Here is a 23,105-nt window from a genome sequence, read left to right as displayed (position 1 = left end):
AAGAAGGTACTGCACATTCACTCCCTGCCCCATAAGAAATCAGACAAATTTCGAGAATATTTATCTACCATGTGAACTATAATTGACATCCTTATGAGCTTTCCATAATGTGAGACTCACATTTCTCCATTGCAATCATTGTGCTCTAAAAAAAGATAAACTCAACATTTAAAATCTTAGACACGCGCAGGGGAAGATTGCTGATATGTGTTTATAGGTATGGGCATATTATTTACACTAATGGTTGCAGTTTCACAACAATTATTAAGTAGAAGAAATCACATCTCATAATCAGTGATCTTCCTCAAACCCAAGCTGGCATCACCTGACCATTGTTTGTTGATTCGATTCTTAGCAATTTTGATGGTGTCCAGCAGACTGAGCTGAGGTTCTTAGGTTTATAGTGACTGAAGAATGCATTTAATAATATTGCATTGAATTATTTATGGAATTATTTATGAAATCTTAGCTGCGAGAACATAGGTAGCTATATTTTGGTGAAAAATAATCAGTTATTTCACTTTGTTGCTGTCCACAACGATCTGGTTTTGCATTGTCTCCTGAAAATCTTTTTTAAAATTATTCGTTCTCAGTACCTGAGCATTGTTGGCAAAGCCAGTATTCATTGCCCATCCAGAGTTGTCCTGGGAAGGTGTGATACACCTGAGTGAGTAGTTGCGAGGGGAGAAAAACCTCAATCCCATTGGTGTGGGAGAGGCACATCGGGGCAGAGTGGATGAGAATGGGCAGTTTGCCTTTTCCAAGCAGCCAATAGTGCACCAGTTGGAATTTTACAACACTTTCATGGTCAGTTAAGTTGGTTATTTTACTGATTTCAGCTTTATCTTTCCAGATTATTTTAAAGAAATCCTTAAATAGCCATCATGGGATTTGAACTCATATTTGACTGAATTTGTAGTCCAGGCCTCTGGTTCACAAGTCCAGTGACATAATCAAGAGCACAAATTAAGAGTTAAGAGTAGGGGAAGGCCATCCAGCCCCCCCTCAGCCTGCTCTGCTGTTTGATAAGATCATATGGGCCGGAATTCTCGATCCGTTAGGGTTCTTTGTTTCCTGCTGGCAGTGCAGCCCTGTCCACGGCTTTCCTGGCAGTGTGGGGTGGCTTCAATGGGAAACTATTATTATTGTTTTAATAATTGTTTCTAATAGAAGTTTGTAGAAATTAGTATTCTCACCTAAAATTTTAGACTAAGCTGGGGGACTGGAGAATTCCACCCATGATTGCGGCCTTGACCCACTTTTCTGTCTGCGCCCATCCCACCCCCGCCCATAACCCTTGACTTCCTTGTCTCTCAAAAAATTATCTAACTCAGCCTTGAATATATTCAATGGCCCTGCCTCCACTGGGCTCTGTGGAAGAGAATTCCACAGGCTAAAGATCCTCTGAAAGAGAAAATAAAATCACCTCATCGCAGTCTTAAATGGGAGGCCACTAAGTTTTAAACTGTAAAAACAGAAACAGTTATTAAATCAATAAAACTAAAAACACTGGACCAGACCTCACAACTATAGAAAATAATCACTCAATCTTTCAATAGAGAGCTGCTTCTTCCTTTGTACATTTCCTCAGGACAGCCCATAATATTACAATGCCTTTAGCTCAGTGATATACAAAATGTTTCACAACAGCCTCACCCATTTCCTCTTCCAAAATTCCTTTACAATTTATCAATGATTTTGGTTATGAATACACGTGCATCACAGCAAAGTAACATTAGCCAAAAACAATGAAGTCAATAAGCAAATCCTTACTCTGTTATTGTGAATAGTGTCAAGGAGGACAGAGATTATACGGAAAACATCAATCCTCAGTAATATCACTTTACCCAGAAATATTCAGCAATGAAGAGACTTTGTGGCAACTTAGGAGGTTTAAAAAGTTGATTACAGACGACTCTGGCCACAGGAATGTGCAATAATAGACAAAACATCACAGGATACAAATGGCAAGAAGAAGTGACTAATGCAAGGAAAGAACTAACGTCATTACATGTATTAATTCCCAACACAATCCCCTCATAAGACACGTCCAGTAGAAATAAAATCATTGTTCACGTGAACTGTTAATGTTTCTTTGAGAATAGGGGGCGGGATTCTCCGACCCCCCGCCAGGTCGGAGAATCGCCGGGGGCTGGCGTGAACCCCGCCCCCGCCGGTTGCCAAATTCTCCGGCACCGGATATTCGGCGGGGGTGGGAATCGCGGCGCGCCGGTTGGCGGCGCCCCCCCCCCCGGCGATTCTCCGGCCCTCGATGGGCCGAAGTCCCGCTGCTGGAATGCCTGTCCCGCCGGCGTGGATTCAACCACCTTTTGAACGGTGGGACAAGGCGGCGCGGGCGGGCTCTGGGGTCCTGGGGGGGGGGCACGGGGCGATCTGGCTCCGGGGGGGTGCCCCCACGGTGGCCTGGCCCACGATCGGGGCCCACCGATCCGCGGGCGGGCCTGTGCCATGGGGGCACTCTTTTCCTTCCGCCTTCGCCATGGTCTCCACTATGGCGGAGGCGGAAGAGACCCCCTCCACTGCGCATGCGCGGGGATGCCGTGAGCGGCCGCTGACGCTCCCGCGCATGCGCCGTCAGGCAAAGTCATTTCCGCGCCAGCTGGCGGGGCACCAAAGGCCTTTCCCGGAAATCAGTCCGGCGCGGGCCTAGCCCCTCAATGTAAGGGCTCGGCCCCTCAAGATGTGGAGAATTCCGCACCTTTGGGGCAGCGCAATGCCGGACTGATTCGCGCCATTTTTGGCACCGGTCGGTGGACATCGCGCCGATTGCGGAGAATCCCACCCAAGCTGTTCCAAATTTTAAAATAGGTTATTGACCTGCACAAAAATAGGAGGAGGAGGAATTTTAGATGACCCCAAAATGTAGTTTCAGGTTTGTGGCTCTTATACGGCAGAATGTAATCCTACAGGACTTTAGTGTACTATAAGCGATTGGTCAGGATCTTTATGTGACCTAGTTTAACAGCACACTCATTGTGGATAGTAATTTTACCTGGGAGTCAAATTTAGCAGGGTTAGGTTGACTGTAATGTGTCCCACTGCAAAAAAGACCATTTGGATGAGACACCAAAGATCTGTTACATCTGTGGAACCGTATACAAATGTGCATCAGCACTTTCAAAATAGGAAGGGGAGGGAAATGCTAGCGGTGGCAAAGAGGAAATAATAATAAACATAATCGTAATAATAATGTGCACAGTCCGTCCATTTCAGATGGGTTAAGGTCAGATTTTTAAGCCCTTGCTTCAATATGACATCTGTATCCTGTGGTAAAGCTGTGCGAATTAGACATGTAACCATCATCTCACACCTGCCTTGAAGATCAGCTTCTGAAGCGCAGCAGAGAGGGGAAAGAAAAAGAAATCATCGACTACGCATCAAGAAAAACAACATTGTTTTCTGGTCACTCTTATCTCTGTGCTCCAAAATATCCTGTTTCTTTGAGCTAAGCGAGCCAGAGCCAATAGAAACCTTTTCCTGCTACAGACTGACTTCATTTCCCAGACTTAGCACAATCTCGCCGCCTCCAAAAAAAAACTCCAACCGCCCTAACTGGGCATAAGTTTCTTTAACAATATATAAGATTTTTTTAAAAGAACGTGCTTTTGAGATAAAATGGCCAGTACAATAAAGGTAAGATTTGTTGGATTTTCTGTGTTTTGGTACGTTGGGCTGCAAACCCTTGCTCTTCGCCAGATGTAAAACAGTGAATGAAGCTACACCCTCTTTTCCACAATGGAAGGCGATGAGCAGATTTCCTTTGTGCTGCCTGTAAAATTTCCTTTCCTACTCGAACTGTCCGTGTCGTTTGAAAAACTGTTTTTTTTGAGGAAAGGGTAGAGATTTTCACACAGAAGTGAGGCGCTTAATCATTACTTTCTTCCTTCTCTAATTTTTTTTTTCTATCTTGGTGCCAGTTTCGGGGGGTTTGGCTGTGTGATTGCTTGAAAGAATGAATACGTGTCCCAGGCAGGGCACTGCCTTGAAATGTTCGAACATGCAGATGCACTCTAATTCCTCATTTAAAGAGTAATTACTTTGCATTCAGTATGTACTCCAGACGGGTAGTGACACTAAGCCAGAGTTATTGTTGGATGCATTTGCAAAGCATTTCTAAGACATGTTTTTGGTAAAGTATCTTCACCAACTCACCTGTAGAAATGAAAGTTGTTGAAAAATCTCAAAATGTAATCTGGGCTGTTGTAAAAAGGGCTGTGTTTCTGGGTTTATTGATGAGAAGTAACTGTGCTCAGTTCTTTCCACAATTAGGTTCATTCAGCTTAGCCCTGCAACTTGAAAACTGTAATTTTATTTACGGGGAATTTTACTTCGGACAAAAGTAATGAGCATCATCTATGAAGCTGAAATAAAGATGTTTTCATTATCAGCAGGGTAAAAGTGCATGGACGCTGAATTTATCTGGAATCACAATTAATTCATTTCGAAGGGCTATTCATTTACTTATCCTTAATTCAAAATTTCTGCTTGATTGTGGCATCTGGTTGACCAAAGTTGCTGAGTTAAGTTTAAAGATGTGTAAACGTTCTGTTTTAGAGCACTATTTTGACTTTTTGTAATTTTGGAGAATATTATGAATTTAAGAAGGATTTTTTAAAAAATCTATTCCGTTCTGTGGGGTATGTATCTCTTGATATTGGAAGTATTTTGTGGAGCACAGCACTTCTCCTGGGTTTCACCACAGCTACAAGTCTTGTTTCCATTTTCATTCTTACAAACCACCACTTAATGATGCCCAAGGACAAAGCAGATGGAATCTGCTTTTTAGGTTTTCAACTGAACTCACATGAAGTAAACATCGGAGTTTCCAAAATCCCTTTCCTCGTCAAAATAGGAAAATGGGAAACATTTATATGAGATCCCCGATATGGAAAGTTTAACTGTCACAGGTCAGTGCACTGAAAATCAGAATTGAACTCTAATCCATTGATTTTCAGAGTTTTTTTCCCAGTCTGAGGAAATTGTATGCACCAGTGACAGGTCATCGTATAGATATCAACTTGCAAACAGTTGGAGAAAACAGTGAAAATATAACTCAATAGGAATGAATATGCTATCTCCACAGATTAATTACAGTGCATTTGGCATGGAGGTATGTCATATTTCATTAAAGTCAATGTTATTCCAAGCCAAATTGAAGCACTTGAGCAGAGTAAGCAAGAAATCATTCTCGAGGCAGCTGATGCCAACTTTGCTGAAGTTGAATATTCCAACACACGCAGGCTGTTTTTCTACGCAGCCTGTGTGTGGGATGTATGCTCGGTGGCCCAACTTTCAACTTCACGCTTTTGCTTGTTGGAAGAGCGTGCCATTCAGAAGGTTCTGGCAACGACAGCTGGAACTGTTATTTAGGCAGCAAAGCATCCGACGTGTAGCAAAAAACAATCTAAAGAGTGTAGCAAATGCACACTATCAGAACCTTTCTTCTGGTTTCACTTTGACGATTTAACTTGAGAGAACTCCTTGTCGTTTTGGATCAATGCATTTTGCTTAAGTGTTTTTTTTTCCAAGCAAATATCCACAACCTTCTCTTTCCCCAACAAAATATTATTAAGGTGGAAGGTGCAGCTGGCAATTTTGTTGTACAATCTCTCTTGTACAAAATATGCTCTCTCTTTTATTTTAATGGAGATGTTTACTTTTAATGTCACACCCATTCCTTTTACTAAAATGGTGGACAGCTGACCAGTTACAACAATGCACCTGGTATACCCATCTGCTGGAAAACGCAAAGGAATGACCAGGATGATCAGTCAGCCAAGTAATCCGCCTGGGATTCTAATATGACACATCTCCATGCCGTTCCCAACATGGATCTTCAACTCACCAGATGACAAAAACTGACATTTTTAACAGCATCAAGAATTATTCAGGAAAGAATGAATGAGTGCTCTAGTTTTAACAACACTGCGCAAAGCTATGTTATGGCTTCATAATGCCCCGAGGTGCAATCCTAAATCTCAGCAGGATTTTATTACTGAAGACTAAGTGGCACCAGTAATAATTAAATTGATGAATAGCCTGTGTGTATATTTAGAATTGCTGATTCAAATCTGGAGTTGGGTTATTTTTTGTTCCATTCCAATCATAGGGGCTCAACAGTCAGGGTATTCTACTGTGTTAATTTTAGCACTAGTAGGATAAATGTCTTAATAATGACTGACTATTCCAATGCTCTCCTGTCTGACCTCTCATCTTGCACCCTCCATGAGTCTGTATCCTAACTCGCACTGTACTCCATTCACACTTCACTCCTTCAATTGTTGACCTACATTAGCTCGCAGTCCAGCAATTTAAAATTCTATTCACTGCTTCCAAATCTCTCCAAGGCCTCACCTTTCGCTAGCACGGTAGCATAGTGGTTGGCACAATTGCGTCACAGCTCCAGGGTCAGACGTTCGATTCCTGGCTTGGGTCACTGGCTGTGCGGAGTCAGCACGTTCTCCCCGTGTCTGCATGGGCCGGGTGCTCCGGTTTCCTCCCACAGTTCAAAGATGTGCAGGTTAGGTGGATTGGCCATGCTAAATTGCCCTTAGTGTCCAAAATTGCCTTTAGTGTTGGGTGGGGTTACTGGATTATGGGGATAGGGTGGAGGTGTGGGCTTGGGTAGGGTGCTCTTTCCAAGAGCCGGTGCAGACTCGATGAGCCAAATGGCCTCCTTCTGCACTGTAAATTCTATGGTCTATCTCTGCAACCTCCTTCAGCCCCATAACTCTCTGAGATGTCTATGTGCCAACGCGATGTCGGCGGCTATATGTTCAGCTGTCTAAGCTCTGGACCTCCCTCTCTAAACCTTTCCATATCTGCAACTCGCACTCCTTTATCACGTTCCTTATAATCTAGCTCTTTCACAAAGGTTTTGATCGCCCGCCCTAGCACATGGCTTGGTGTTAGTTTTTGGCTGTTAATGCCACTGTGAAGAGTGTTGGTTGGGATCTTTTATTATGTTCAAGACACTATTTAAATGCAAGTGTCTGTTGCGGGGAACAGAGTGTCCAATAGACAGAGGCAATAATATTATGATTTTGTTTTATCAGTTTCCTTTTGGTCTTGTTGGAAAGGGGATGTGGCAGGCCAGCCAAAAGTCCACTGACTTGCGGCAGGACCGGATGCTCCCATGGCGGGTGGGGCAGGAACATCTTATCCTATGTTTAAATTTACGCAAATTTACTTCTCTGTTGATGACACTGGTACAACACCAAATGCGGTGCCAAATTGGTTTACAATGTGCCCAGAGAGTCCACATTGATCAGCTTTATAACGCAACCAGAACTAAGATAGTACAAGCTCCAGCTGGCACCCATGAAGCATTTAAAATTCATCCTCTGTGATTCGAGTTCATCAAGTGCTCGAGTCTGGCTGGATCTGACTGTTCCAATCACTGCCAGGAATTGATTACCGTGGAAATGTACCTTCTGGCTGTCACAGTTCAAATATTGAAACTGGAGTATTGAAGATTAACGAATGATCTAATAGAGGTGTTTCAGATTATTAAAGTGCTTGACCGTGCAGATAGAAAGAAACTATTTCCTCAGGAAGGGACAGTCCAAGTAAAGGGGGCAAAATTAGAGGTCAGCTGTTTAAGGGGGTATGTCAGGAGGCATTTTTTCACACAAAGTAAAGTGAAAATCTGGAACTTTTTCCTCCAAAAAGATGCTGAAAGAAGATATGTAGAGAAATGGAACCAAGACAGGTAAATGGTGTTGAGATACTGTCTGAAAGGCGGGACAGCCTTGAGGGTTTAAATGGGCTATTCCTAAATCCTTCACTGGAGACCTTTAAATTAGCAAACTGAAATGGAAACTATCCCACCTAATGATGAAAATATCTATTCAGGGCTTGCCCATGTCTTCAGTGTAGCCAATGGGAAAGTATTGTTTAATACAACTACTGCTTCAATTATTTTAGCTGCATGTTAACATTTATGGTATGTTGTAGTTTTTCACTTTTAAATTTCCGTTTATTCCTGTTATCCTCTATATTTGTACTAATGCACCAAACCACAGTAAATACAGTGAAGCAAATCTCTCTTTATTCCTGTATGCAAAACGTTAAAATTATTTTTGTGAAGATCATGATCATGTTAGTAATATTTATAACAAATGGCTTAGCGCCAGTTTATGAAGTTCTCCTGTTTTAACCCATTAATTAACCTGCTGAAAGTAACCAGGTTGACAAGCACGTTATTGAGTCCATCAAGGAGTTTCAGATGGAGTTGGTGACTTTATTCTTATAAACATCTCTGGTGTCATTGAGCAGACAATGCGTTCAGTCAGCTGAACCATTTAGAAATGGGAATTAAGTTTCATAAATAGATATTGTGCTGCAACAATATTATTACAGAAGAAATGCAAAGGCTACCTGGGGATGAAGGCTGTGTATAATTTAATTCATCTAATTCTGAACCTCAATGTAATCACTCATTGGTGTCCATATAAATCCTGATTATAGGGCATTTTCTGCCACTTATTCTCAAGGGTTCACTATTTTACACCTAAACCATCCAGATTATCTCATAACAGTAATTAACTCCTGGGGCCGAATCATTGCCTGGGACTGGGAAAATCTGACTGGAACACTTTTGTGATGTATCAGCTGTGCATCCAAACCATGTGTGACCTCACATTCCATTTTTGTCTTTTCACACTGGGGTCAGGTTCACATTTTGCAAGCCACAGTGGATAGTGTGAGGCGTGTGGGTGTGGACGTGGGCCAGTTAGAAGACCCGTCTCGGTTTTCCAACACAGCAACCAAGCTCTCAACCTTATTTAAAGGCCCCCTAAAGCTCATCTCACCTCCCTCACCCCCGCACCCCACCCCCATGCCAGGCTATGCCTCCTCAGAGCACCAATGCCACCCATGGTGCTTCTGTGTCCATACCCATGTATCTTCCAAACTCATTCATTCTTTATGCGCTATGTACCTTCCTCAGCAGCTATGCAATAACAATGGGAAGTGTTTAAAATCATTGGAAACACATTAAACTACTAACAATCTAAGAACACCCTGAATGAAAACACACTATCACTACCAATGTGTAATCCTTTAAGTGCCTATTAGGTTTGTAAATGATGTGGCCTACTGGTTAGCACAGCTGCATCACGGCACTGAGGTCCCAGGTTCGATCACGGCTCTGGGTCGCGGTCCGTGTGGAGTTTGCACATTCTCCCCGTGACTGCGTGGATTTCGCCCCCACAACCCAAAAATGTGCAGAGTAGGTGGATTGGCCATGCTAAATTGCCCCTTAATTGGAAAAAATAATTGGGTAATCTAAATTTATTTTGAAAAAAGGTTTGCAAATGGCCAATAAACCACATCAAAGGGTTCTCACCCACCACCCTTCCCCCTGATTAAATGCCCCCACCCCTTCAAGCTTGTCACGAGCAAGGGAATTAAAGTGTGGCCATTCTGTTATTAAAGGCCAGAATCCTTCCAATTGTTCTGAGACCACCTGCTGAGCTGAAGCATTTGAAAACCAGCCAAGCATTCATAATGGAGCAACTGGCATAGAAAAATCTTGTGGCTCCATTGATAGATGTTCAAGGCAAAGTGCCTGTCAATCAATGGATTAGGGGCAGGTTCAGAGCTTTTTTTCTAATTTCAGAAGCAGTTTTCCTTTTGAAAACAGACAGATCTGGCATCCAAAATAAATCAGAGCACAAAACCATGACTGCAGAGGACATCCTTTTACATTTCCAACTGCATTATAGTGATTTACCCTTCAGCTGAGAACCCAGACACCCATACAATACTTTACTTCATTGAAACAGATGATTGACAGCATTATCATGTTTAATAAGCTATTCTTCTGTGACCTTGTTTGTCAATGGCTCAATGTCTATTTGCATATGATAAAGAGGTGTCAAATGCTTACAGCTTCAATAATTGATAATGTCTTTTGTAGGCTTCTAGCAACAGCAGTTATTTTTAAAGGAGTTATGAATGAGTGATTTTCAGCAGTTCCATACATGTCATTGCTACTATAGGGTTCATTGGTATAATATAATAATCTTTATTGTCACAAGTAGGCTTACATTAACACTGCAATAAAGTTATTGTGAAATGCCCTTAGTCGCCACATTCCGGCGCCTGTTCGGGTACACAAGGGAGAATTTAGAATGTCCAATTCACCTAACAGCACATCTTTCTGGACTTTTGGGAGGAAACTAGAGCACCCAGAGGAAACCCACGCAGATATGGGAAGAACATGCAGACTCCACACAGACAGTGACGCAAGCCGGGAATCGAACCTAGGACCCTGGAGCTGTCGAGCAACAGTGCTACCCACTGTGCTACCATGCTGCCCTAGAGTGTCCATTTCAGAGTGGCAGGCAGTGTCTAGTGGGGTACCACAGGGTTCAGTGCTGGGACCCCAGCTGTTCGCAATATACATTAATGATTTGGACGAAGGAATTGCATGCAATATCTCCAAATTTGCAGATGACACTAAGCTGGGCGGCAGTTTGTGCTGTGAGGAGGATGCAAAGAGGCTGTAGGGTGACTTGGACAGGCTGGCTGTGTGGGCAAATATTTGGCAAATCAATATAATGTGTGTTAATATGAGGTTATCCACTTTGGTGTCAAAAACTGGAAAGCAGATTATTATCTGAATGGTGGCAGTTTCGGAAAAGGGGAAGTGCAATGAGACCTGGGTGTTATGGTCGGACAGTTGCTGAAGGTCGGCATGAAGGTACAGCAGGTGGTGAGGAAAGCTAATGGTGGCCTTCATAGTGAGACGATTTGAGTATAGGAGTAGGGATGTCTTGCTGCAGTTATTCAGGGCCTTGGTGAGGCCACACCTTGAGTATTGTGTGCAGTTTTGGTCTCCTAGTTTGAGGAAGGACATTCTTGCTATTGTTAGTGTCCAGCGAAGGTTCACCAGACTAATTCCCGGGATGGCAGGACTGACATATGAAGAAAGACTGGATCGACTGGGCTTGTACTCACTGGAGTTTAGAAGAATGAGAGGGGTCTCATAAAAACATAAAATCCTCATGGGACCGGACAGGCTAGATGTGGGAAGAATGTTCCCGATGTTGGGACGTCCAGAAGTAGGGTACACAGCCTCAGAATAAGGGGTAAGCCATTCAGGACAGAGATGAGGAAGAACTTCTCCTCTCAGAGAGTTGTGAAGTTGTGGAATTCTGTACCACAGAAAGCTGTTGGGGCCAGTTAATTGGATATATTCAAGAGGGAGCTGGACGTGGCCCTTTTGGCTAAAGGGATCAAGGGGTATGGTGAGAAAGCGGGAGTGGGATACTGAATTTTCATGATCAGCCATGATCATATTGAACGGTGGTGCCGACGTGAAGGGCTGAATGGCCTACCCCTGCGCCTATTTTCTACGTTTCCATATCTCTATACTAGGTGAATGGTCATGGAAGTACCATTGATTCACAGCTCCAGGGTCCCAGGTTCGATTCCCGGTTTGGGTCACTGTCTGTGCTGAGTCTGCACGTTCCCCCCCGTGTCTGCGTGGATTTCGTCCTGGTGCTCCGGTTTCCTACCACAGTCCAAAGATGTGCAGGTTAGGTGGATTGGCCGTGATAAATTGCCCTTAGTGTCCAAAAAGGTGAGGTGGTGTTACTGGGCTACGGGGATAGGGTGGTGGTGTGAGCTTGGGTGCTCTTTCCAAGAGCCGGGGCAGACTCGATGAGCCAAATGGCCTCCTTCTGCACTGTAAATTCTATGATTCTATGATAGGCATGGCACGTAGGAGGGACCAATGGGGTTGGTGAGGGCATGGGTTGGCATGGGGATGTGAGGGATATGGTTATTGGGCGTAGCAGCCAAGGAACCCACTGGGCTGAAGTCGTAGAGAACTAAGATAGGCTTTTTAAACAGTCTACCTCAGCACTCAGGTTCCCTGCGTCTACCTCCAATCTACCTCTGGGACAGCCGGCCTGACTCCATCCCACAGTGCCATTTCCCCAAAACAAAATTGTGGTCTACAGCGACACTTTCTGCTGAGGCAGGTCTGCTATTTCGGGATATTTCCCGACTCCAACTACCCCTCCTGAAGATGACATTCTACCCTATGTTTTTGACCTGGTTTCTTACTTGTTTGCAAATCCAATAAGCACTGAAAGGATTACAATGTTTTCCCTTGGGTTTTTGTTGTCCAGTATCAACGGTTGTGAGTTTGAATTCAGGGTTTTCTTAGATTGTTTGAGGCATAATGGTTTTTTAATGATTTCAAAATAATTCCCATTGCCATGACATGGCTGCTGAGGACTGTACATTGTGCATAGCTATGGTGCATCTATGGAAGTGGGGGGTGGGGGGTCGACATGGAGCTGGGATGTGGTGACAGAGAATGTGAGGCATTGTGGGGGAATTGGAGGGAACATGAGGGGGCATAAGGTTGAGTTTTAGGGGGCCTTTAAACGATGTTGGAAGCTGGATTGCTGTGTTGGAGGATCGAGGTGGGCCTTCTAACCGGCTCGTCTCTGCACCCGCACTCCTTATTGATGTTCGCAAAATTCACTGCAAAATAATAATATTTATTAGTGTCGCTGTGGTGGATGTATTACTGCTACCATTCACCATTGTATTGCATTACATTGTATTGTATTATGTTGATGACCTTGTGGGCTCCGTCTATGGCTCCGCCCCCTCGGGGGAGGTATATAGATCTGCAGCCTGTAGGCAGCACTCAATACAGAGCATTTGCAGGCAGGCACAGATCTAGCTGATTAAAACCACTGTTCACTTCAACTCTCCGTCTCGTGTGAATTGATGGTCGCATCAGTCACAAGTAGCTTTTCATTAACACTGCAATGAAGTTACTGTGAAAATCCCCTCATCACCACACTCCAGTGCCTGTTCGGGTCCATAGAGGGAGAATTCAGAATGTCCAATTCACCTAACAAGCACGTCTTTCGGGACTTGTGGGAGGAAACCGGAGCACCCGGAGGAAACCCACGCAGACACAGGGAGATCGTGCAGACTTTGCACAGAAAGGGACCCAAGCCGGGAATTGAACCCAGGTCCTTGGCGCTGTGAAGCAACAGTGCTAACCACTGTGTTGTCGCATACCCAACCTCTGTGTGAAAAGATGAAAATCCCTTGTAAAGTCACAAATGGGTTGGATTTGCATTTTGCCAGCCACAGGTTGGGTTTTGCTGAGCCCAGACAAATATTCACCCCCATATCCACGATTAAGAATAGGATAAAAAAATGGTTGAAGGAGAAGTTGGGAAAGAAATGTGGAAACATAATGAGCGCATGGGGGGACAGTTGCATATATGAACAGTAACACCAACATGTACTGCAAATTGGAACAAACGGCTTGCTTCTGTAAGTAAAGTCTTTAGGAATCAACCTTAAAGCATTTCTTTGCTACGTCAAGGGCTTAGAAGCTGTCCATTTTTATATGATATACAATATGTTTCAATATTACCAACTTTCTGAATCTCTTGTCATTATTTTCACATCAGTCCAAACTTAACTAATAAAAAACAAATGTTCCTATAACTTTTATCTTGCTGAAACATTAAAATAATGTTAAGTTTGGGTCAAAGTTCCTGTTTACATTGTATGATGAAGAGCGAAGCAGTACAGGAAGGTCTCTGGTTCTATGTTTGGTCTGTGCAACGTTGGGGCAGCGGGGGGGGGGGGGGGGGGGGGGGGGTGCACTGCAATTGGCCTCAGTGCCCCTGAGATAGAAGGAGAATAATCAACTCAACTTCCTGCTCCTAATCACGACGTGGAGATTCCTGTTAGAAAGTGCATGTAAAGAGACAGAAACAGGTTCAGGCTTTTTGCCCCAACGGCAGTTTAAAAAAGAAATCAGTCCTGACACCTGTGAGAAATGAGTATGATAACAACAGAGGGTTACTGGCTCTTACTGACCACCACCGCCGCCCCCCGGCCTCTGGCCAGAGTTGAATAATTTCACCAATTAGTATTACCATGGTCCTGTTTAATTGGCTAATGGAGTTGGGAAGGAATTTATGATTTTTCCTGACATTAATCACAGGTTAACTTCACCTTTTTGTTCTCGCGAATTAGTATTACTGAAGATTGGGAGGGAAGAGCATGAGAAAGGATTGTGAGGTACATGGGGAAGCATTGTTGAGCGTGACAGACTTATCTTGCTTCTTTCTCTGCACATTTGTGTGAGCTCCTTTGGGACTTTTAGCTACGTTAAAGTGACAATATAAGTTCAAACAAAATTTCTGATTGCTGACAAGATGTACCTCAGATGTGCCGCTGTTGTACATAATGAACGAGATTACATGGGTTGCAGTAAAGTGGACTCAAGCTGCTTGAGAAGAGGCTGCGTTAAGACCTATTTCCTCTTTCCTGTAATCTACTCCATTTTCCACTCTGTACTTATTTTATGATCAAACATCAACAAAGATGTGTGTCAGTTGATCCGAGTCAGATAACAATGTTTCTGCTGGCAGGAAGATGCTGAAGTCCTGATCCAGTGCTATGTCACAAAGTGTCAGGCTTGAGTTTACTATCTGTCAAAAAGCAATGGGGATGAGCAACTACAGGTCAGTCTGATTTACACAGCAACTGCAAATCTCCATCACCTGGAAAACTCAAAGCTGATTCGCACCCAAATAGTGCAGGGTTATCGATTGTGCTCATAGTTCAGAATAAAACCACCTACCCTGAGAAGCTGGCAATATGCTGCAGATAAGATGGACTTTAGTGAATCCATTACTATTTTCTGCAGAAGCGTAGCAAATACTGCGATTGGTCTTGCCCAGTCTGAGAACCGAATCTTAGCCTGAAGATGAAGAACAGCTATAATTTTCACTTCTCTTTTTCCTCAAAGCTGGTCTACTTGTTTTTGTGCAGCCAATGACAATTTTTTTTTCATTAAAGAATTATGCTTTCTTTTGAAAATCATGATAACTGTCATGGAAACGGCGCAACACTCAGATCAGGAGAAAAGACAATCATGATAAATTAAAATTAGCCAACAGTTAAGTCCACATCTTTGGCATTCTTTGAAGCAGAGAGATGGTTGCACGATTGATGTTATTCTTTCAATCGGGCATACATCAGGCTACTGGATATCACTGGATATGCTGGTGACTCTGTTATTGTTCGTTTGCATGTCTCAAAGTATATATTTGCAATGGATTTTTTAACTTTCTTTTGCAAATTCTTCAACATGACAAAATGTTGCCCATAATTAACGTATGTCACGATGATGTTATAGAAAAAGAAAGAAAAGGCATTTATTTTAAAAAATATATTTTTTATTCTCCTCCTTTTTCACATTTTCTCCCAAATTTACACACAACAATAAACAATAATCAGTAACGAATGTAATGGCAATCCCCATAGAATTAACAACGATCCCAACCTCCCACCAAACCCCAGACATTGGCCCGCACGTTAACATAAACAAATGACAAAAAGGAATCAGGAATCACCCATAGTCACCATTAACACATACAGTCCCCCTCCCCCCCCCAACCTTCCCAGCCCCCAACCCCCCCTAATGTTTGAAAGTGCATAATGAATAACGCCCATGAATTGTAGAACCCCTCCATCCTTCCCCTCAGTTCAAATTTGACCTTTTCAGGCATTAAGAATTCTAGCAGGTCCCCCCGCCAGGCCAGGGCACAGGGCGGAGAGGTACGAAACATGTTTGGAACAACATGACATGCAGATTTTGGGATTCACCTGAACAATGTCTGGGGGGTGCCTCCGGAGATCCTGGACTCTGGAACCTGGAACACCACAGCAGTGGGTCAGGACGGCATCTACAGGTGAGCTTTTCATCTTCATTGTCCTGGAGGAAGTCAATATTCCAGCCTCAGAACATTCCCGGAGATCCATCTTCATTTTCAGGAGATCTATTTTCTTTCTTCAGTTGTGGGTCAGTTATTTTGGGTACCTTTTCAATATCGCGCCCAGATAAGACGACGAAGTATGCGCCATGAGGCCTACCCCACCACGGCTTACAGCACAAAACACCCGGTTGCATAATTTTGAAAATATATATATTTTTATTTTCCTCCTTTTTCACATTTTCTCCCACATTTACACCCACCAACAATAAACAATAATCAGTAACGAATGCAATGTCAATCCCCATATCAACAACAACAATCCCATTCTCCCACCAAACCCTCAAACAGCAGTCCGTATGTTAACATAAACAAATAACAAAAAGGAAACAGGAATCACCCATAGTCACCAGTAACACACACAGCCCCCCCTCCCCGCAACTCTCCCAGCCCCCAACCCCCCTAATGTTTGAAAGTGCATAATGAATAATGCCCATGAATTGTCAAATCCCTCCATCCTTCCCCTCAGTTCAAATTTGACCTTTTCAGGCGTTAAGAATTCCAGCAGGTCCCCCCGCCAGGCCAGGGCACAGGGCGGAGAGGTTGATCTCCACCCTAACAGCATCCGTCCTCGGGCGATCAACGAGGCGAAGGCTACAACATCTGCCTCCGCACCCGTTTCCAATCCCGGTTGGTCCGACACTCCGAATATCGCCTCCTGAGGGACCGGGTCCAGTTTCACGTGCACCACGTTAGAGATTACCCGAAACACCTCCTTCCAGTAATCCTCCAGCTTTGGACAGGATCAAAACATATGAACGTGGTTTGCGGGGCCTCCCCCGCAACGCTCACACACATCTTCTACCCCCCTCAAAGAGCCGGCTCATCCTTGCTCTTGTAAGGTGCGCTCTATACACCACGTTCAGCTGTATCAGCCCCAACCATGAGGTGGAGGCATTCACCCTCCAGAACACCTCACACCAGAACCACTCCTCCATACCCTCTCCCAACTCTTCCTCCCACTTTGCCTTGATCCCTTCTAGCGCCTTCTCCTCCTCCAAAATAGCTCTGTAAACCGCCGATACTACCCCCTTCTGCAGTCCCCCTGTCGTCAGCACCTCATCCAGCAATGTGGAAGCTGGCTCTACTGGGGAGTTCTGTATCTCCTTTCCGGCAAAGTCTCGTACCTGCATGTATCCAAATATTAACCCCTGCTCCAACCCATACTTCACTCCCAGCTCCTTCAATCCTGCAAAACGACCCCCAAGAAATAAATCTTTTAGTGTTCTAATTCCTTTCTCCTCCCATCTCCAAAAATTACCATCCCACTTCCCTGGCTCAAATCTATGGTTCCCCCGAATCGGCATTTCCCTTGACCCTAAACCCAACCCGAAGTGCTGTCGAAACTGCCTCCAAATTCTCAACAAAGCTATTACTATCGGACTCCCTGAGTATCTTCCCGGGGCCATCTGGAGCGGCGCTGTCGCTAGCGCCTTCAGTACTGACCCCCTACCCAAGCTCTCCTCTATTCTGACCCATTGGGAGTCAACCCCTCTGACCCAGCTCCGTACCTTCTCCACATTCGCCCCCCAGTAATAATACATCATGTTCGGAAGACCCAAACCCCCTGCCTGCCTTCCTCTCTGTAGTAGCACCTTTTTAATTCTGGCCACCTTCCCTCCCCATATGAATGAGGTAATCGTCCCTTCAATCCATCTAAAAAGTGCCTTTGGCAGGAAAATCGGCAGGCATTGAAAAATAAACAGGAATCTCGGCAGCACATTCATTTTAACCGCCTGTACCCAACCCGACAGTGACAGAGGGACACCAACACACCTTGCCAAATCAGCTTTCACCCTCCCCACCAAACTAGAAATGTTGAAACTACGGAGATGCCCCCAATCTCGGGCAACCTGCACCCCCAGGTATCTGAAGTGAGTCCTTGCCTTACGGAAAGGCAGCCCCCCCACCACTGCCCCCATCCTTGGCTGAGACACCACAAGATATTCACTCTTGTCCAGATTTAATTTGTACCCTGAGAAAGACCCAAACACCCGAGGCAGCTCCAGTATTCCCCCTATTGACACACTCTGTTCCGACACATATAATAACAAGCATATAAGGACACCCTACGCTCTATCCCCCCCGCACTATCCCTTTCCATACCCCCGAACCTCTTTATGCGATGGCCAATGGCTCAAATGCGAGTGCAAACAGCAGGGGGGGCATAGAACATCCCTGCCTAGTCCCACTGCGGACAGTATTCTGAGCTGATTTAGAAAAGGCATTTATATAGCACGTTTCACGCCTCCAGTGTGCTCATAGTGCTTTACAGCCACTGGAGTGTCGTCACAGTTGTAATGGAAGAAATGCAGCAACTAAATTGCCCTCAGTAAACTCCCACAGACAGCAATTTGATAATGACCAGATAATCTGTTCTTTTTGTTTTGATGATGTTGATTGAAGGATCAATATTGGTCAGAATAATTGGGAATACTTTTCCGGTTAATTTTACGGGTGGTACGGTGCACAGTGGTTGGCACTGTAGCCTCACAGCGCCAGGGCCCCAGGTTCAATTACATGTGGAGTTTACATGTTTTCCCCGTGTCTGCGTGGGTTTCCTCCGGGTGCTCCGATTTATTCCCACAGTCCAAAGATGTGCAGGTTAGGTGGATTGGTCATGCTAAATTTCCCTTAGTGTCCAAAGACTATGGGGGTAGGGTGAGGGATTGGGCCTAGGTAGGTGTGCTCTTTCAGAGGGTCAGTGCAGACTCGATGGACCGATTGGCCTCCTTCTGCACTGTAGGGATTCCATGATTGTCTGCTTCGAAATAGTGACATGGGATCTTTTACTTTCAAACCGAGCAGATAGGCAGATGGAACTTCATTCTTCGCCTGTTTTTTTCCTGAAACACAGAGGACAGAAAATTCCACAAGTTGCAGGGCTTTCCTGGACATCTGGCGAGTTTACGCCAAAGGAGTGGGATCAGCTGCTGAATTTCCGCTCCGTAGATTCGTAGAAACCTTTGTATAAAAATTAGTCATTCGGCCCATCATGCATGTAACAATGAGCTGCTACCTGTGGGCCCACTTCGTTGTCCCTGTCTCAGACCCTTTAGTCCTTTTCCTCTTCAAGTATTTTTCTAACTGACTCATAAATGTCCCAATCGTTTTTAGCCACATGTAGTTTTCCATATTTTAACGTGAAAGAATGGTGGAACAAAATTATCAAATCTTGCCCTTTATACATTTGGTACTGTTCCAAACTTTGCGGGAGGGATTTACTGACCACCCCGCCGTGTGTTTTTCGGCGGCTGAGATGGCCCGCCAGTGGGATCTAATGGTGCCGCTGTTGACAATGGGATTTCCCATTGACTTCAGCCCTCGTCACCAGTGTGGAATTTCCCGCCGAGTATGGAATTTCCCGCTGGTATGAATAGCCGATAAGTCCAACCCTACATTTCCTTTTTAATTCACTGACCAGCAGAAATTATCTTTTAATATTTGCTCTACGAAAACATTGACTTCTATTGGGTGCATTAACCTTATCTGTTTAGCTGTGACATTCCTAGTTTTCCCAAGTCTCATTGTAACTATATCCTCATTGAAGTGCTGGCATTTGTTAATATATGTCGTTTTTCCAGATTGTGATTTATTTTATATAATTGAACTGCAAAAGTGATTCAACTTTAGCTTAACTAATGTCTTGCACCAATTTATCAGCATCTTCTCACGCTTACATTCATGCCCTATATAAAACTCCAAACACCATTTGCATTTAGCCCTTTGAGCCTGTCCACCATTGGATCAGATCATGCCTGATTTGTACCTTAATCCATTTATCTGACCTGGATTCATGCCCCTTGATACCTGTACCTATTAAAACCTTATTAATGTCTGTTTTGAAATTTTTAGTTGATTCTGCACCCACAGTCTTTTGCGGAGGGTGTCAGATTTATACCAACACATTGAGATTTAAATCCTAAAGGGCCTGGCTCTAGTTTTGTGATTGATCGGAATTACCCGTTTTTTTGTCTACTTTATCAAATTATTTCATTGTTTAAACACCTCCACTAGTCCAGCTCTCAATCTTCTAAACCCAAGGGAATGCAAGCCAAGTTTATTCAACCTGACTCCAGAACATAATCCTTGTCACCTCCCTCTTGTATCTCTGTTACCTCCCAGTATAAACTTTTCCAAATTGTACCACTTCACATTGTTCATTTCAAATTGTACCGCCTGTATATCTGTCCACTCCCAACCTTATCCATTTCATTTTGAAGTTTTCAACATTCTTCCTTATGGTTTGTTAACCCCCCATCACCTGAAACACATAAGGATAGAAAATTCCTTGAGCTGCCGGGCTTTTGCTGGACATCTGGCGAGTTTACACCAAAGGAGCGGGATCAGCTCCTCAATTTCCTCTTCATAGATCCATAGAAACCTTCATATAAAAAGGAGTCATTCGGCCCATTAGCTAATCTTAACCTAAGTCCCTATTTGGGCCTGTTAATGATCGTTTATATGTTTCTTGATGGTGCAAAAGGCATCACAATGTAACAATCCTCTAAAGTCCTGATAAACAGTCAAATCATTGGCCAAGAAGATCTGTGCCTGGATCAGTAGATTGATAAAAGTTCAGAGTTAAACATGTACCACCCATGCAATCAATCACTGGGATTCAGAAAACACTGAGCAAATAGATTTTACACAAAAGGAAATGGGCCTGTGAGACATGCTTTTGTCTTTTTGTGAAATATAACAGTAGAGTTTTGACAGCAAAGTCCAGATTCCATCTTATGCTGTACTCAAAATGAAATGGTCAAAGCTGATTTGTCTTATGGCCCTCCAATTCAATGGGAATAATGGTTTGTAGTTTGGAAAATTCTGGAGAGTGAAAATGGCAGAAAATATTACAATGTTTCAAATAAACAAGATTTTGCGGGGATTTGATATGGGCGGCACGGTAGCACAGTGGTTAGCACTGTTGCTTCACAGCTCCAGGGTCCCGGGTTCGATTCCCGGCTTGGGTCACTGTCTGTGCGGAGTCTGCACATTCCCCCCGTGTCTGCGTGGGTTTCCTCCGGGTGCCCCGGTTTCCTCCCACTGTCCAAAGATGTGCAGGTTAGGTGGCCAGGCTATAATTGCCCCTTTGTGCCCAAAAAAAGTTAGTTGGGGTTACTAGGTGATAGGGATTGGGTGGAGGTGTGGGCTTAGGTAAAGTGCTCTTTTCAAGGACCGGTAGAGACTTGATGGGCCGAATGGCTTCCCTCTGTAAATTCTGTGATATGATATGGATACTGGGATAATGTTTCCTCTTGTGGGGGAGACAAGAAGTAAGCAACACAGTTTAAGAATGAGAATGGTTAGTCTGTGCAATCCTCTTCCCCAGAAAGCAGTGGAAACTGGGTCACTGGACTTTTTCAAGGCATAGTTAGATCAGTTTTAGATAGACAAGGGAGTGAAGGTTTATGGGGGGGTGCAGGTAGGACAGTGGAGTTGAGACGACAATCAGATCAGCTACGATCTTACTGAATTCTGGACCAAAGGACCGAATAGGAACAGAGGAACATGAACGGGAATTTTCCTGTTCTTCAAGCCGTCGCATCTTCCAGTCCTGCTGATGTGAGCTGAGATTACAATGACTCGCTGAAAATTCATGCAAACGATGTGTCCTTACACAAAATGCTTAACTGGAGATCCATGGAAAGAATTCCAAAGTGCCCCTCTCTCTTATTCACGTGATTAAACATTTTAACTTTGTGTTTCTTTCTGGGCCCCAATCCCCAGGTCGGGTCTACTTTAGCTGAGGGCCTGGAATGATGGCTCCCTTTGAGGACCAGCGATGCAGCAACCCATTGACGTGTGAAATCCCTGTGCTAATAATCTTGTTTAGAACAGGCGCAGGTTCCACTCCCAGCCATCCAGGAAACTCCCCTTGGAAAGGCCGAGGCCCGGTCTAATCTGTGACCTTTCTGGCGTTCTTCCACTACAGTTACAGGAGAATGCATTAGTGGGCACTCAAACCTCTTCCTGCTCGTGGGTTTTATGTAATCGATAATTCAAACTAGGAATACAAGAGGGCTAATCTTGAATGTGAATTAATTTGTGAGATCCAGGAGCATTCTTAAAAATTTGGGAACTGTTGTGATATCTGCTACAAACTTGATTTGTGGAGGCCACAGAAACTGAACCAAGTGCATTTGTCCAAATACTTTGGGTTATGCCCTAATTCCTTACTCAAGTCGTGAATACCTTTCGTTCTCAGGAACTGTCATTAGGGGAAGCAAACTTGTGGTAGCGTGGTCCCTTTAAGGGTGATATCTTGTAGGCCATATGACCTGCTCGGGGCCTACCGCGCGGGAACACATGAACCCCGACCAATGGGGAAAAAGCCCAGGGCCCTGGGAGCGGGGGCCTGGGCAGTATGGACAGGGGAGTCAAGGAGTAAAGATCTGTATGATATACCTCTGTGCTTGTTTTTAGTTAGACCTCATTGTTGTTTCCAATAAACCTCTTTGTTATACAAGAAACCTCCTCAGTGATACCTCGCGCTATTATGAAACTCTGAACTGATTCTATTACTTAACAGCTTATGTGAGGTGAGAAGTCTCGCAGGATATATAAAAACCCTTCCCTACAATGCATAATGATATGTGACAAGAATTTATCTTCCAATTTATGCCTCACACCATCCAGAATCACATTCACTCGGGGCTCAGAGCTCTCAGGTCACTCACAGGTTTGTTATATCTGCCTTCGTTTTGGGCAGGTAAGAGTTACTTGCACAGAGATATTTCATAAATGCTTAAATTGTAACCTACATTCAGGTGAGATGCATAAACATCAACCGCAATAACCCATATTCCAATTGTATGCCAGAATCCTCTTTCAATAAAGCTACCACTCAGCAGGTCCTGCAGCATTTGTAAGGAGAGAGAACAGATTAACGGACGAGATCTAACCAAAAAAAAACAGAGTGCGTTCTGGGTGGGATTAGAGGGGTCGTTCCCAGCACTTATAGCACCGGGAACAACTCCGCTATCTGATGGCACTCTGTTGTGCTTTTGGCCATGGCGGGGAATGCTCCCAAAGGTACCATTTTAAAATGGTGCCCCGATCTCTTGACCCTCCCACATGACCCCAGAACTCCCCAACGCCCCAACTCACCTGTTGGGGGGTCCTCAAACCCCCTGCACCCATCTCACATGGGCAAGGCACCCTCAGGCTTGATCCCAGTATGGGCAAAATGCCAGCTTGGCATCATGGCAGTGCCACCTGGGCACCCAGGGAGTGCCAGACTGACAT

At 44.2% G+C, this 23,105-nt stretch overlaps 1 protein-coding gene across 4 annotated transcripts in view; it reads left to right on the top strand.

The window, feature by feature from the left end:
* LOC140427713 (transcriptional regulator Erg) overlaps positions 1 to 23,105 on the top strand; it is a 425,982-nt gene that overhangs the window by 255,791 nt on the left and 147,086 nt on the right. The window contains exon 1 of one of the 4 annotated variants that reach the window (XM_072513249.1): positions 3,424 to 3,654. The exons of the other annotated variants lie outside the window; for them this stretch is intronic. Coding sequence (XP_072369350.1) covers positions 3,637 to 3,654 — 18 coding nt within the window. The 5' untranslated portion in view covers positions 3,424 to 3,636. Of the gene's footprint in view, positions 1 to 3,423; positions 3,655 to 23,105 lie in introns of those variants that run through there. 4 annotated transcript variants of the gene reach the window in all.

This window comes from Scyliorhinus torazame, chromosome 8 (assembly GCF_047496885.1).
Source record: "Scyliorhinus torazame isolate Kashiwa2021f chromosome 8, sScyTor2.1, whole genome shotgun sequence".
Taxonomy (NCBI): domain Eukaryota; kingdom Metazoa; phylum Chordata; class Chondrichthyes; order Carcharhiniformes; family Scyliorhinidae; genus Scyliorhinus; species Scyliorhinus torazame.
The sequence above is the reverse complement of the archived record's forward strand: the minus strand, read 5'-3'. Positions and strand labels throughout refer to the sequence as shown.